Genomic DNA, 15,475 nt, shown 5'->3' on the forward strand with positions numbered 1-15,475 from the left:
ACAAACACGAGGCCTGATCCCAAGTGGCACGCGCTCGTCGCTTTGTTGTACGATTCAGGCATCAATATGCCGCAGACACCACCGACCCAACACCACCAGTCCCGCACGAAGGATTGTTGCGTTCATACTGAAGCCAGGTCTCAAGTCTCACGCATTGGGCGTGAGGTTATAGCCCGAGTCCTGTCAAGTGCCACGCATTCGTCGCTCGTTGCACGATTTCACTCGTTAGCCGTCACGGTGACAGGGAAATTTAACCCCAAAACAGCAGCAGCCGTTTGTTCGGTTTCCTGAAAATGTTGCTGGGTTTTTTTTTTACGGTGTGAAGTTACAAAAAAAGCCCCGACAAATGTATCGGAGTACACCACGCTACTTCTTCAACAAACGGCATACGCCTACTTACTACATACAAGTAGCATTCGTCGTTGGGCAATATCTAATGCAGTGTGAAAAAATAGTAGTGTGACTAATGGCATCTGTTAAACTGCCACATTACTACTCGTTAAAAAAAACCTTTATTTAGTCTTCGTCCTTTGTATGGAATAGTCAAACTCCACCGGGTATACTGTATACACAAAATATGTTTGTTCACTTTGGGTCTATGGTACACTATGGATGGACCTTATGTATTGTGGACTCTTAAGATTAAGGTAAAATGCAATGGTTACGTTCACATCACGATTGCCATGCTGGGGACAAAGGCCTTTTGTTTCAATCTAGATTGAAAACGCATTTCTTTCGAAATTCTTTTTGTGTTTAGTTTGTTGTCCTTCCCCCACACCTCCGATGAGCACGGTTGGCTACGTACGGTGCGAAAGAAGTTCAACATAACATACATAACCGATGGAGCAATTCTTTTGATTCACACGACAAGAAATAGCATGCTCACTGGACAAGTTGAAATTGTTTAACCTCATGAAATCGTGTGGAATTATTATTTGTCGATTCTCATTTTCAATTTTCAGCACATTAAGAAGCCCAGTGACTCAGCCTCAACACCCCAGCATTTGGTTTTGTATCTGTTATCCAAAACCGCGGTCAAGAAACCACACCAATTTTATATTTACACACATTAGCACCTAGGAATTCTGTTAATATGCTATGTGATCGTTTTTATTATGCTAAATTAACAGCATTGTTTTACGCATACACAATGTATAGAGTATCATTTAGATTCCTACTATTCGACCTTTAGAAGTATACACGATCATAATTGTACTTGGTAACCTCAGTCAAACTACACATCTGTACTCGTAGTTTTTTCGGTAAAGTCACATAGGTAAAAAAATGAAATAAAAATAATAATAAAATATTTTTTACTAATTTGAATTTCATTTTTCAAATATAATTTTTATTAATTTTAATTTCATTTTTTTACCTACGTGACTTTACCGAAAAAACTAATAGTATGATTCCTTGCAGTCACGAAAGCTTCAAATCTAGAATTACACATTTGTACTTCAACGCCTACATCTTAACCCAATGGCATATAGAGTACAGTCTAGTATTATGGTGTATCCAGCAGTCGACTGATCGTGGCTAATGATGATATTTACCGAGGACAGTTATTGAAAATATCCCGAGTGGGTTGGAGTGCTGTTGGAAAAAAAATAACTTGATAATTGTACGTTCTGAACCTTTACATAATTCATACTCTTTGGTTCTTTCGATAAGGTCACGAAGATAGCAAATTAATAGATCACGACGTTTCGATCGCAACACAAGCAACCGTCATCAGGTGAAATAAACACAGCAGGAAAACTGCTGACGTAGAAGAAAGAGCTGCTGCAACAAGAGTTTATATAGGATTTTGGTGGGTCCAACCGAAGGGTAAGTGGGCGGAGCTAGAGAAGGAATTTGTACGTAAATGTGAGAGATTAGCATGTCAATGTGAGACGGCCCTGCCACTGGAGGTGTGCGACCGTGGTCATCCAGAACAGAGCGCGCAACATGTGTAAGTCGAACGACGCCACAACGCCCCCCGATCCACACAAATGCGAAGGGGACATCACAGCGATAATACACTCCGCCAAGGCCGTAGCCATGGAGTCAACATTGGGTGGGACCAAATCTTCCAGGGGGTCTGGGGGTCCCCCCTCCAGAAAAAAAAATCTAAATTTGAAAGCGAATTTCCTGCCTAAAATATAAAAAAAAATTACTAACACATAGGATGGAGTTTTTATTTATTTTTTACAATAATGTCTAATAGTGTTATTGTATTACATTGCTCTGTTTTTTTCTTTTTTACCTTTTCTTGTTTCATTGTATGTAATGAGATTAAGGATTAATAAAGTATAGCCATAACCACAATCATATAGACAGAAATGTATTTTATAGCAATATATTGGGGGGGGGGGGGAGATTTTGAGTATATTTGAATATTGGGGGGGATGTGCTCCCCCCCAATATTTATTATAATTACGACCTTGCACTCCGCCACCCCTGACGCGGGTTTTCCGGCTGGACAACACGATGAACGTGGGGATTGTGTATCCGTTAGTTTCTCCGCATCTACATGAGCCTTCATAGCTGTCAACCCACACGGTTTACAACCGTATTCTTGTAAAGGGAAATTGAGTTTTCACGTCCAATACGGGGTACAGCCGTTTCAATACGGGCAAAACATTATAATGTGTCTGTTTGTGTTGTCACTTGTGATGGGGCTTTGTCGGATGAACGTTGAGATTGATAAGGGGCACGTGGTGACCAATAAGGTCTCTGAATTTGTCTGTAATAAGATCGGGCACATATAAGGGGTTCACAAGTATGTAGTGGTGAGTGTAGTAATGGTGAGTGTACTAGTGGTGAGTGTACTCGTGGTCAGTGTAGTAGTGGTGAGTGTATTAGTGGTGAGTGTACTAGTAGGGAGTGTAGTAGTGGTGAGTGTAGTAGTGGTGAGTGTAGTAGTGGTGAGTGTAGTGGTGAGTGTACTAGTGGTGAGTGTAGTGGTTAGTGTAGTAGTGGTGAGTGTACTAGTGGTGAGTGTAGTGGTGGTGAGTGTACTAGTGGTGAGTGTAGTGGTGAGTGTAGTGGTGGTGAGTGAGTGTAGTGATGAGTGTACTAGTGGTGAGTGTGCTAGTGGTGAGTGTAGCAGTGATGAGTGTACAAGTGGTGAGTGTACTAGTGGTGAGTGTAGTGGTTAGTGTAGTAGTGGTGAGTCTACTAGTGGTGAATGTACTCGTGGTGAGTATAGTAGTGGTGAGTGTAGTGGTGAGTGTACTAGTGGTGAGTGTAGTGGTTAGTGTAGTAGTGGTGAGTGTACTAGTGGTGAGTGTACTAGTGGTGAGTGTAGTGGTGAGTGTAGTAATGGTGAGTGTACTAGTGGTGAGTGTACTAGTGGTGAGTGTAGTGGTGAGTGTACTAGTGGTGAGTGTAATGGTTAGTGTAGTAGTGGTGAGTGTACTAGTGGTGAGTGTAGTGGTGACTGTAGTAATGGTGAGTGTACTAGTGGTGAGTGTACTAATGGTGAGTGTAGTGGTGAGTGTACTAGTGGTGAGTGTAGTGGTGAGTGTACTAGTGGTGAGTGTACTAGTGGTGAGTGTGGTGGTGAGTGTAGTGGTGAGTGTACTAGTGGTGAGTGTAGTATTGGTGATTGTCTACATGTTTGTGTTACTCCCTTGTGATGGGACTTTATAGGATGAACGTTGAGATGTATAAGGACACGTGGTGACCAATACGATCTGAATTGGGCTGTACTAAGGTCGGGCACTTATAAGAAGTTCACAGATATGCTCATTCCTTAACCAACCTGTGCCACAGCCAAACATCAACCAAAAAAACCCCAACGGTGAACTTCAGCAAATGAACACGAAAGCGAACCACCACCCCCACACACACACACTCGTCCACACAAAAGCCGCCCACTCTTCCCCTCTCTCTCTGCCCCCCTTCAAGCGAGAGAACACGCGCGCGGTGCCGAGCGCGGGTTCCATCACCGTCGCTTTGGGTCGTGCCCTCGACAGCAACCAGCGCTGACGAAAGGGGCTTAAACCCAGGGGGAGAGGGAGGGAGGGGGGCGTCTTGAAGGGGGTGAAGTATTTTAAACTGATGTTGTTATGCTGGTTTTGTGTTAGGGCTGTGTTAGTAGAAGGGTGTGTGTTTATACATACACATACACACACTCACTCGCAAAGCTCCGATTAGCACGGCTGGCTTGCTGGCTGCGTATACGGTGAAGAAAGACGTTCAACAATAACATTCCACTCGCAGGTAAGGTGTGTTTGCTGTTTGGCGTTTTATTTATTTGGGGGGGGGGGGATATCCCGAGTGCTATGTGCAGCTATGAATATGGTGTAATGGGGGGGTGGGGTCTCGTATTCTTGGGTCTTTCGGTAAAGTCACGTAGATAGATCTTCTTGGTTCTTTCGGTAAAGTCACGTAGAATGGAAATAATAAAATAATAAAAATAAAACATAATAAAATAATTCTCACGACGTTTCGGCCACAACGCAAGCAGCCGTCCTCAGGTGAAAAACACCTGTTCCTCAGGTGAAGAACACCTGTTCCTCACCTGAGGACGGCTGCTTGCGTTGTGGCCGAAACGTCGTGAGAATTATTTTATTATGTTTTATCTTTATTATTTTATTATTTAAATTCTACGTGACTTTACCGAAAGAACCAAGAAGATGAATCCCTGCAGTCACGAAAGCTTTAAATCGAAATTCACGTAGATAGGTTCAAAGAAAGAGAGAGAGACTAAAGGTGAGATGCGCCGGGCAAATATTCTTAGGTTTTTTCCGGTAAAGTCACGTAGGTAAAAACATAAAAATTAATGAAAATAAAATAAAATAAAACAAAAAATCACGACGTTTCGGAGGCAACACAAGTCTCCGTCATTTTGATGTTTTTTACCTACTTGACTTTACCGAAAAAACCTAAGAATATGAATCCTTGCAGTCACGAAAGCTTCAAATCTAGAATTAGCGCCGGGCAAACACGTCGCACGCTCTACAACGCCGACAGACTCTGAAGGTGGCCTTGAAGCCAGCGAGAAGGGGGGTGGGACAGCACCCCGTCCGCCTTTGTGTCGGCAGTCCTGATAATTATTGCTTTTTTTCACACCGTACCAGCCGCCGCTGATGTTTGGCTGGTAGTCTAACGGTGCTCACCGAGTTCGTGTCGGAGTGCGCAAACCACTGGGCCACGGACTCACTCCACAATGACGTTGTTCCTTTGGGGGGGAGAAAACCAACAGAATTCACTGACCCCAAGAACTACTTACACTCTAGTCTATGCCCATTTATGTGTGCGTGTGTGTGGTTTGTTTTTTGCAGATGGCGTGTTTTGAGAAAAAGTGCATCATTGTAACAGCTATCCTTCTGACTTGCTGGTTGACAACTGCCAGTAAGTTGAGAAACAGTTTCTTTTTTAACAGAAACCTTCATGCGGGTGGTCATTAAACTAATCTCTCTCCATTCGTGTGTCTTTCGCTGGATGCCATGTTTGATGCTAGACAACCAGTCAGATCGTGGTCTACCTCTTCGGCTCTCGTGTTACCTTACCGTGTGTTCCCACCAACTCCAAATCTTACTTGAAGTCGGCGTGATAGAATTGACAACACGTCAGCTATAACAGTGCATACAGGGTGAACACAAACTTCATTCGAACTGCTGTCATTAGGTTCGCAGAATGACAGAGCAGGACTTAACGCGACATCAAGCGGGGTCTCCCGTTCCTTTGCCCCACGTGAGCTGAGAGTGGTTCGCGCTACGCTGCGCTTTGAATCCGACCATTCCAGTTCGATTCCCGCTCACGGCCAACACCAGTGACGATGATTTGAACCGGTCCTGGGCCTCCCCCTAGGTCGACTCGGCCTCAAATGAGTACCCGGTGCGGTGTGTAAACATCGCTACTAGAGAGGCAAAGGCGGGTCGGGCGTGGTGCTGGCCACCCACCCACCCCCTCGTGTACCGTTCCGACCTTCATAGGTGTTACTCGCGAGCAGAAATTACGTGGATCTTTGTATATTTTGTTGTTGTTCCCCTTGTTTGTATTCGCAGGTTCGCTCAGATTCCTTTACGGGGAAATCGGACTGCCGTTTGAGATGCGTTGTCTGCCTGTGAGCACGGCGAGACTTCGCTCCGACAACGTCGTTGTGTGGCGACTGAACGGCTCAGCGATGCACAACAGCTCCGACTTCTTCATTCAGAGCACCCTCCTGAGATTAAAGAAAGTCGTCCTCTCGAATCGAGGAGAATACTCGTGCCACGATGCCAGCACGGGCCGCGAGTTGGACCGCGTTGCTTTCAAGCCAGGATGTGAGTATGCGCAGGGAGAAATAATATGAGCATTACGCGAATTTGCCAAGTTGGGTTTTGTGTTTATTTAAATGGTGTAAGTTGAGTGATATCTGAACAAACCGCATTTTTCTTGTGCATTTCAGATCCTCCACATTCGATAAACGTCTCCTGCAGGTGCAACGATTACTCAAATTGCCTCTGCACCTTCCATTTAAACAGAGAAACTTTCCTGCCCACCAATTACACTGCCGTGTACTGGTGAGCAACAGCACAGCGGCAGAATCATACTGATAGGAACCACCTGGTTCCACCAGCCCACAGCGGATTATTGTGTCCGTCCGTCGTGCATCCAAAAATGGGAGGGGTGGGGCTGGGTGGAGAGGGGAGGGTGGGGAGGGGCTGGGTGGGGAGGGTGGGGCTAGGTGGGAGGGGTGGGGCTGGGTGGGGAGGGGCTGGTCACCCCGTGGTGCCCTTATAAAACTCAACGTTTAACCTACTCACGCCGGCTTGTGCCCGCCCTCACAGTTGGCCATATTTGCGGAATACACTACGCCGCCGTTGACCCTGGCCATTGACCGAGCAACCCAACGTTCCTACCAGCTCCCTCCGCAGGAATGTGTTTATTCTCCTGATACTGTACAATGCCATGCTCTGGACATTGCATTCCAAATTTCATCATTCGGTACTGAAGTACAGTCGGCATGAGTTTAATATTCCATGTTCTTTTTTCAGATATCACATTTTCAGATGTTTACACTCCTTTTGCAAATCATAGTATACGAGAAAAAAAAAAGTTTTGCAGCCTGGCTGGCCACGCGCCGCTCAGCACGCGTTCTGACTGGCCTGGGGGGCATGCTTCGCACAGCGCGCAGAGCGGAGGGGGGCATGGGTGGCTGGTACTTGGGTGGGGGGCGCGGGTGGGGGGTCACCAATGAGGGGAAGCATGGATGGGGGAGTGCGTGGGGTACTGGGACGATATGCGGGGAGGGGGGGGGGTCCTGGGGGTAGTCACGTGCAAAAGGGGGGCACTCAGGGGGGACGTGATGAAGTGCAGGATGGGGTTGACCGACGGCACTTGTCTAATACTTTATGGAGGGAAAAAGTTTTGGTGGCTGGAGAGAGGGCCGGTCACGTAACATTATTTGATTTTAACAACTTTCATCGTGTATGAACCGTAATTGAATATCAAAACAAATGGTACTTTAATTTATACTTATTTTATTACACAGTAAAATCGAAACTTCATATGCAAACATTTACATGTCGTAAATTAAGCAAAGAAGACATCGCGTATTGCCAAAACGATGTCAGGTGACAGCACTTTTGGCAGGTAAAGTGCCAACGTGACGCCTTATGAACGATGTCGCTTCTGGTGACGTCACGTTTTTTGATCTATTGGAAAAAATAATGCCTGAGCTCATATGGAATGTCATATTTATGTCATTGACATGGCTTCATTCGAAAATTCAGGAATACATCTTTAATTTACATGAATGCATAATCATAATCACTTCGGGTATGAATTACTGTATGTGGACTGAAAAAAACGTGTGTGTGTGTGTTTCTTAGGGATAAATCATTCAAAGATTGTCTCACAGAAAGTAAAGACAGCTGTCTTATACGAAATGTATATTTGTTTGCTGTTGAGATGTTCACACTCACAGTAACTGCAGTCAACGACCTCGGATCCACAAATGTTACCGCCACCTACACGGATAACATCGGTACGTTATAACTGCAATACGACTGCTGTGTGTTTTGCTCGTGATGTGTGTATAAACTCGACAGGTCGGGGGTGAGCAGCGGTTATGTGAAGCAACACCAGGGTTAACGATGCGTATGTTTTCGTAATCATGTCTGACAACTCTATTTGTTTTACGCAAACAATGTAAACGTTCTATCACTGGCTCAGATCCATCATACATAGTTCAATGAGCACTGCCCAGCGAGAAGACATTTATGTTTTGTGTATTACTACCATTCGTACAATACAGTGGGTGTTATTGTGAAAAAAATGAAACCATGATAAATTTAAATTAACGAGACCATGATGTATTTTAACGCCTGCAATGCTTGTATTATGTAAATCAACGTATCCATAATTAAGCATGTGTCTATTTGCTCTCCCTTTGCGATTCGACGAACGGTCACGATTCGGTGTTGACACGATTAAAACATATAATTATTGGTAAATGTAGCCTCCAGTGCCTTACAAGGTAGGTAATACAATTAGATGCAACATTGTACATTAATCGGCAATAATCGATCCCTGTGTGTATGATACGATGCATGTATTGCGAACCTAAGAGTGCAACTTCAAATCAACACATTAATGCATCATTACCAGTGAAATTATTACCGTCGGTACATATGCAGTGGAGTATAGAGTAATATCCTCTGTACGGAGTTTATTTCACATTTTCACTCCTGCAAGGACACGTGTGGTTGAATGCCTACTTTGGCACACACATTGCCCTGTCTAACTAGAATGTGCCATTTTTGCATGTTGTGTCAAAAAAATATCAGTTCAGCCGGATCCTCCAGAGAACGTGACGGCGCACCGTGTGAAGAATGCCAAAAGCAGCATTCTTGTCACCTGGCAGGAGCCGTCCACGTGGAATAGTGACATGCAACTCAAGTATGAAATGGACTACAAGCCGAATCAAACATCAAGCTGGCAAACGGTGAGTACAGGCAGGGCACCGTACTTGCATATGCAGGGACTCCTCTACTTACGAACGAGTTAGGTTGTAGAGGTCTAAATTTCGATTTAAAGCTTTCGTGACTGCAGGGATTCATCTTCTTGGTTCTTTCGGTAAAGTCACGTAGAAGGGAAATAATTAAATAATAAAATATTTCACATAATAAAATAATATAACAATATAATATAATATTATACTAAAATAATAAAATATAATCATATAACAATATAATATAATAAGTACTATATTAAAATTATATAATAAAATAAAATAATGAAGTAATGTAAAATTATTTTATTATGTTTTATTTTTATTATTTTATTATTTCCCTTCTACGTGACTTTACCGAAAGAACCAAGACGATTCCAGAGGTCTGTTTGCAAGTCGATTTGTTCATAAGTCCAACATTACTCTTGTCGATTCCAAACATATTGTCCTGGTGTACACTAAACACGGGGAATGGATTTAAAAGTTGTATAATCTCCTGTAGATGTAGATGCCACTGGTCCTTCATGTTCTGCAGATGTAGATGCCACCACTGCCATGTATGGCCCGGCGGTTGAACTTACGACTCTCGGTCCCAACAGGCAACTGGACATACGGACAGGTTTGTTCGTATCTCTGAAAGATCGTAAGTCGAATTTTCGTAAATAGAGGAGTACCTGTAGAGGAGAACTTATCTTACCATGGCGATGTGGGGGCAAAATACGAATGCTTTGCGTCCTGTTATCCTAAGATGATAATGGATAATAGGAAGAATAGTAGCAGGTTATAGGTCGTGGATAAAGAGGAGTTTTGCACTTTAATCGCTCTGCCCAACCCCAGCACTGTGATATTTTTACTCACAGGTGGCTACCCTCCTTCCCTAAGGGTTCAGGAATAACTAGGCAAATACTTGTGGCCTATGTGAATGAGCAGCGAGGTACTTCTGCTGCGTTAAAATAAAAAATAAATGCCACCACCGGTGGCCTTCACATGGCTCTGTGCAGAATATGTACAAGTGCTGTGATGTCATCTCGATATACTAAGTATGCTGGGATTCACCTGTTTTATATCATCACAGTAGAGTATATACGTTTTGTCACGGCTGTGTAGTGTACAATGTCTATTGCAGTGCACAAAGATGTGTAATTCAAAATATTAAATTCCAACATACTTGCGTCAAAAAAAGATATGGAGACCTTTTGAAATTACTAAATTTATCGTTTTAAAACCTGCTTTAAAACTAAAACTAATTTTAGTATACAGTTACTGCAGAACATTGAAACAAGAGCAACATGGATGTAAACATAAGTACCGTACGGCAAACAATTATCTAAGCCAAAAAACCTCTATTATGGACAATATTGGTCGCGAAAGCCGACGTGTTAAACTGTTATATTTGACTTTGATTAGAGTGTTTTGTCGGTGACTCGAGTCGTGAACGTAGTGGATGCCCCGTACCTCTGTTGGCAGGTGGAATTGAACGAGAATCATTTCACCATCACTGACGCTCGTCAAGGGGAGCCGTACGTGGTGCGTGTGCATTGCCACGATATCTTTCTGGGCAGGTGGAGTGAGTGGAGCCCCCAAGTCTACGTAGGGACAAAGCAGGGTGGGTATTTCTGCATCCCATCGTCCCTTTGTGGTTACACGTGAATTGATTGCACTGTTGAAGAAAAAAGGACCCCCATTGTCTTTCAAAAATCATTACCGCACATCTACGCTGCTCTGAATACATCACTGGGCCGATGACCAAATCACGAACCCGCTATACTCGATTATATGCTTGTTGAAGTCACCTTCCTTTGAGGTGTTGTTTTTTTAACTGAAGGTGTACATACAATGACTCAACTCATGGAACTAAATAGCAGTTTCGACATAATACAGTATTGATGGTGTGCCTATACATCATCCGGAATGCACCCGATGTCGGAAGCTAAGATGAGCTGAGCCTGGATAAGTACTGCGTGCAAAAAGACAGGTACAATAGGCATTGTGACCAAGATAGTACAATGCAGCAACATCCATAATGGTCAGATATCCTGGCCCGTAAGGCGTGACGAGGTCCTTATCCAGCATTGGATTAACAAAATGGAATGTAAATGAACACATATGCATCTGCTTGGTTCTTTCGGTCAAGTCACGTAGAAGGGAAGTAATAAAATAATAAAAATAAAATATAATAAAATAATTCTCACGACGTTTCGGCCACAACGCAAGCAGCCGAAACGTCGTGAGAATTATTTATTATGTTTTATTTTTATGATTGTATTACTTCCCTTCTACGTGACTTGACCGAAAGAACCAAGAAGATGAATCCCAGCAGTCACGAAAGCTTTAAATCGAAATTTAACACATATGCAGTTCTGGATATCATTATTATTATTATTATGTGGAAGCACAGGTCACACGTTGGGCATGTACATGTGTTCTGCAGTACTTGACTTCTTCCTCTGAAGATGCATGACTGCACATCGCTTCACATAAACCCACCCCCATGGCGGAGTTGTATCCCCTCTGCGTGTCACTCTGTCACGCAGTGTTTGGCGTTCTTGGCTCGGAGGTCACCTTGAAGTGTAGCTTCCCTGAAGATACAATGGGTGGCCAATTCGTGTGGACATTGAATGGCTCTGGACTCACAGCCAACAGCGACGTCTCTCTCCGGCAGAACCGCCTCACGCTCAACAATGCCAGTGCTCAGCACGCAGGGTCCTACTCCTGTTCCCCTGCCGGCACGAATGATGCTGTAGACTACATTCTGCTCAACCTCGGATGTAAGATGCAGACCCAGCGTTTTGATTTTTTTTTAATTGACCGCAACTTTGCATGAAGTTTTGCGCACGTGCGTATACATATGATTGGAATTTGTTTCATTATGTGGAGCAATGGCACAGTCACGAGTGCACTGCGCTATCAACAACAAGGCAACTCCTATGACTAATTGGGAATGGGACGCAAGCGTAGGATTGATCACCCTGTCACTGGCCGCCTTTGGGGAGGGTGTATAGTGTGAAAGGCCGAAACACCCTAGGAACCAAAGGTACACTACTGATGATGCGCTCCCCAAATTTCACCAGGCTCACTGTTCATGAACTCTTGGAAGTGCTTGCACAAAGGATAGTAACATCTCATCCTGTGTTCTTGGAATCTAATCAGCGACCCGAATTTTTTATTCCCAACAACGGAGAATTCTACACAAGCTGCTTCTGGGCCCCTCATCACAAACCCACACTGAGCAGTGCGGTGGTGGAGAATAATAAAACAAGCCCCATCGCACGACGTGGAAAGGCCTTCATCCGGCAGTATTCATAGTTATTCCGTAACTTAAAAAAATCTCTGCAAAAAAATGTTATAATATACACGGCCTTTTCTCAATCCCCTACGAGATGAAGGCCTCCCAATGCCGTGCGAGTTTGACCAGGTTTAAAAAATGGGGTCTCAGAATGCACGTGTTTACATGTATATAGCGGTGCTGTGTGCGTGTACATTAAGCAATTCTCTGCATTCCAGAAACGTTCAGATTGATGTACAAAATAATCCCAAAAACATTGACTTAAGTGTGTCGAGTATATTCAAATGCCTATAAGTGATGTACAATAATGCGTATTTTTATTACTTTCCATTGTTTTCCCTAGCAATGCCAAAACCAGCAAAAATACAATGCAGAGCAGTGAATTACATACATTTTAAGTGTGTGTGGAGTAATGAGAACAGGGTAAACTTCAAGGTCCAGTACCGGTAAGAAAAGTCCCAAGTTCATTGCCAATACAATTAATACTGTGCATGTGTAAAGTTAACTGTTCAACAGTATGATACACCATGTACAGTAGCATTGGTTTATATATCTAAAGAAGGTTTGCTTTAACGAATTTTACATTTGAACATGTGCTACTTGTATTTAAAAACAACACAGCAATGGAAACGTAAGACCTATGTCAAGTGTCAATATTCGTCATTAACCATGTTTTTTGTTGTGGCCCTTCCTTGCTCTTGGTTGTAGGTTCTTGGACAATGACACGGTTGTAGACTGCACATTGCTGGGTGGTGGCAATGTGTGCATCGGCGCATGGCCGGGAAGTCCATCGCCCACTCTTGAGTTGCGTGTGTCAGCCTCAAATTCCTTTGGCGTCACAAATTCATCCGTTCAGCTCCAATTAAAAACCATCCGTAAGGCCCAAACCTACCTTGTTGTGTATGGCTTTAATGCTGTCTGAACCTGCTTCATGTTTGCTGACAAATTATCAAAGCCAGGAGATTATAATTTCTGATTGTTATGCATTGCAGCATGTTGCTTAACCTGCTTAGGTGTTGAAATAAGTGTGGACTCTTGTGTTCATGAAAGTCACCTCTTGATAATTTACACTAAATAGAAAATATTTGCAAATAAAGGTACACTAAAGATTCAATTTAATCTGTATTAGCATCCAACGCTTCTGCAGCATGGTCATTAATGTCATGTTAACAGGAGGAAATATACATCTGGATTATATAACATTGTAGAAGCTGCAGCTGAAAGTCTGCAATGGCAGAATGGTTGTTTCCATCGTGTAGTCTCGTGCTGAAGCCGAATGAAAATGTTTAACCAGGGACTAATTTAAGCTCGATCTATCTGGGTCAGCAACCAAGGACATCTTTACAGTACCCACATTACCATATCCAGGATACCTCTCGCGATGGCTGTGGCTGTTTTTCACGTGTCAACGCCGATCTACCAGTGACCTGGAAAATATTAAGAGCAATCAAGCCCTGGCAGTCACAGCTTAGCTATGGGTGTCCCCACTGTTGTGCTCCCCTCCCTCCCGCCCCAGTGAGACCTGAGCATCCAGTGGTACTGCAGAGCTGCCCATCAGGTCTGTCACCAGGTCCATCCAGACCTTCAGTGTCCGTGCGCTGGGCTTCACCAGCCTCCTGGCGACTGCCAGAGGTTTTCCCCCTGCAATATCGACTCAGGTTCAACATCACCCATGTGGTACATCTTGCCATTTGTGTTTATTTTTACACGTGCTATATTGAGTTTAGATGTAGCATCAATATTCTAACTTTTAAGTAAAAAAAAACATTTGTGAAGGTATTTCGATTTTTTCATATCATCCAGGTATACATAGTTCAGGGTCAGACTTCTAACTAAATAGCAAATACATTTTAACCTTCATGGGGATTGTTTTTAGCGACGTGAAAGGCACACGCACGTCTGGTTTTCAGTGACGGGAAAGGCACAAGCACGTGCAATTTCACTACCCATATTTGTTTGGCATGTTAGTTACGCGATTTAAACATTGCAAAGTATTTACTTAAGTGTAGTTGAAAGCGTTGCTTTTCACCTTTCAGGTGGAAGTCTCGGGCTATAACACGTACAGCTACACCTTGACTGGTGTGGCACCAGGCATCCAATATGCTATCCAAGTGGCAGCAAAGGATGCTGCCAACAATGGGGAGTGGAGCGAATGGAGCAAACTCATCACCCTCCCATATAGTAAGTACGACTTCTCTCCCCATTGCATACTAATCCATCATTTGATCATTCATTTAAATCAAGACTTGTTTTCCCACAATATTAACTTAAGATGATTTATTGAGAGATGTGCACATGCGATGACTGTGCTCTTGTTAAAATCCACAATGTGATTTTTTTTTTAACAGACCAGGCCACTTCAGTTTCTGCATTACCATTCATCATCTTGGCGTTTGTGGCGAGTCTTTTGGGACTGGAGCTCTGCTGAGCCAAACCAAACTGGCCCTTCGAGTATGCGAGGTGTACCGCACGAATGCCACCAAGGACATCCCCTTGCCCATCCAGGAAGGTGGCGACTTTGGCCCTGGATATTAATTCACCGAGGCTACCCGTTTAATTCTACAACACGCACGCACGCACACAAAGGCGTGCCCACTGCATGCACAAAAGCTCTCGCCCTTATTCATATCATGATTGAATATCTGTTGCCAGAACAATTTACTGTGTGGGGAAACACACATGCAATGGAGTTGATGGATCATGTATTGAATCACCATGTAAACAACACCCACTTGCAAGCTGCCAGAGGGAGATGTGACAACTGTCTGACCTATACGCAGTTTGATTACCATAGTCTACCCTCACATGCACAGGCTTTCTGCAGGTACTCGTTATCTGAGTTTCAAAGATAGACAAAAAATGCAAAACCTATACTTTCCAAGCAGAACCTTCACGAAAAAAAATCTCTTAACATTTACACTCCAATGATGACTGCTCTTATGCCATCTGGCATTTGTAAAAATGTGTTTGGTTATATCTAAGAAGGTTCTTAGAAGCTGTACTGTGTAATGACAGATCCATATGAAATACCGAAACACCATACTAATATTCAAGATGTAAATACTATTTTGTACCATGGTCTAATATGAACAAAAGTAACGCTGCAGGTACTTGTACATTTTTTTTACTTGACTGTGATGAAAGTGGAACGAGAATGCTACATGGTGCCACTACTCTTATGATACAGACAAACACTATTCCTGGCTGTGCATCTGAATAATTACATAGTCGATGCATTATCAATGGTTGCAACATTTCTGGGG

The 15,475-nt window shown here is 43.4% G+C and overlaps 1 protein-coding gene and 1 long non-coding RNA gene across 2 annotated transcripts; both read left to right on the forward strand.

Annotated features, from left to right (window-relative positions):
* Positions 1 to 4,031: 4,031 nt before the first annotated feature.
* LOC133346703 (ciliary neurotrophic factor receptor subunit alpha-like) lies at positions 4,032 to 12,290 on the forward strand. The gene is made up of 8 exons (XM_061558507.1): positions 4,032 to 4,206; positions 5,271 to 5,340; positions 5,997 to 6,254; positions 6,380 to 6,494; positions 7,806 to 7,960; positions 8,763 to 8,920; positions 10,394 to 10,532; positions 11,461 to 12,290. Exons 2-8 carry the CDS (start codon positions 5,271 to 5,273, stop codon positions 11,748 to 11,750), a joined length of 1,185 nt encoding a protein of 394 aa, XP_061414491.1. The 5' UTR covers positions 4,032 to 4,206; the 3' UTR covers positions 11,751 to 12,290.
* A 431-nt stretch (positions 12,291 to 12,721) lies between these two features.
* LOC133346704 (uncharacterized) lies at positions 12,722 to 15,472 on the forward strand. The gene is made up of 4 exons (XR_009755587.1): positions 12,722 to 13,087; positions 13,729 to 13,889; positions 14,249 to 14,393; positions 14,561 to 15,472. It is a non-coding gene; the product is annotated as an uncharacterized LOC133346704 (long non-coding RNA).
* Positions 15,473 to 15,475: the final 3 nt, after the last annotated feature.

Source organism: Lethenteron reissneri, chromosome 24 (assembly GCF_015708825.2).
Source record: "Lethenteron reissneri isolate LAM-NWPU_2019-01 chromosome 24, ASM1570882v1, whole genome shotgun sequence".
Classification (NCBI taxonomy): Eukaryota; Metazoa; Chordata; class Hyperoartia; order Petromyzontiformes; family Petromyzontidae; genus Lethenteron; species Lethenteron reissneri.

Excerpts from the sequence above, each read along its gene's own strand:
- LOC133346703 (XM_061558507.1), top strand. The coding sequence starts at position 5,271 with ATGGCGTGTTTTGAGAAAAAGTGCATCATTGTAACAGCTATCCTTCTG. Across the intron at positions 6,255-6,379 it reads CGTTGCTTTCAAGCCAGGAT|ATCCTCCACATTCGATAAAC; the intron begins GTGAGTATGCGC and ends TGTGCATTTCAG. Across the intron at positions 7,961-8,762 it reads CACCTACACGGATAACATCG|TTCAGCCGGATCCTCCAGAG; the intron begins GTACGTTATAAC and ends AAAAAATATCAG.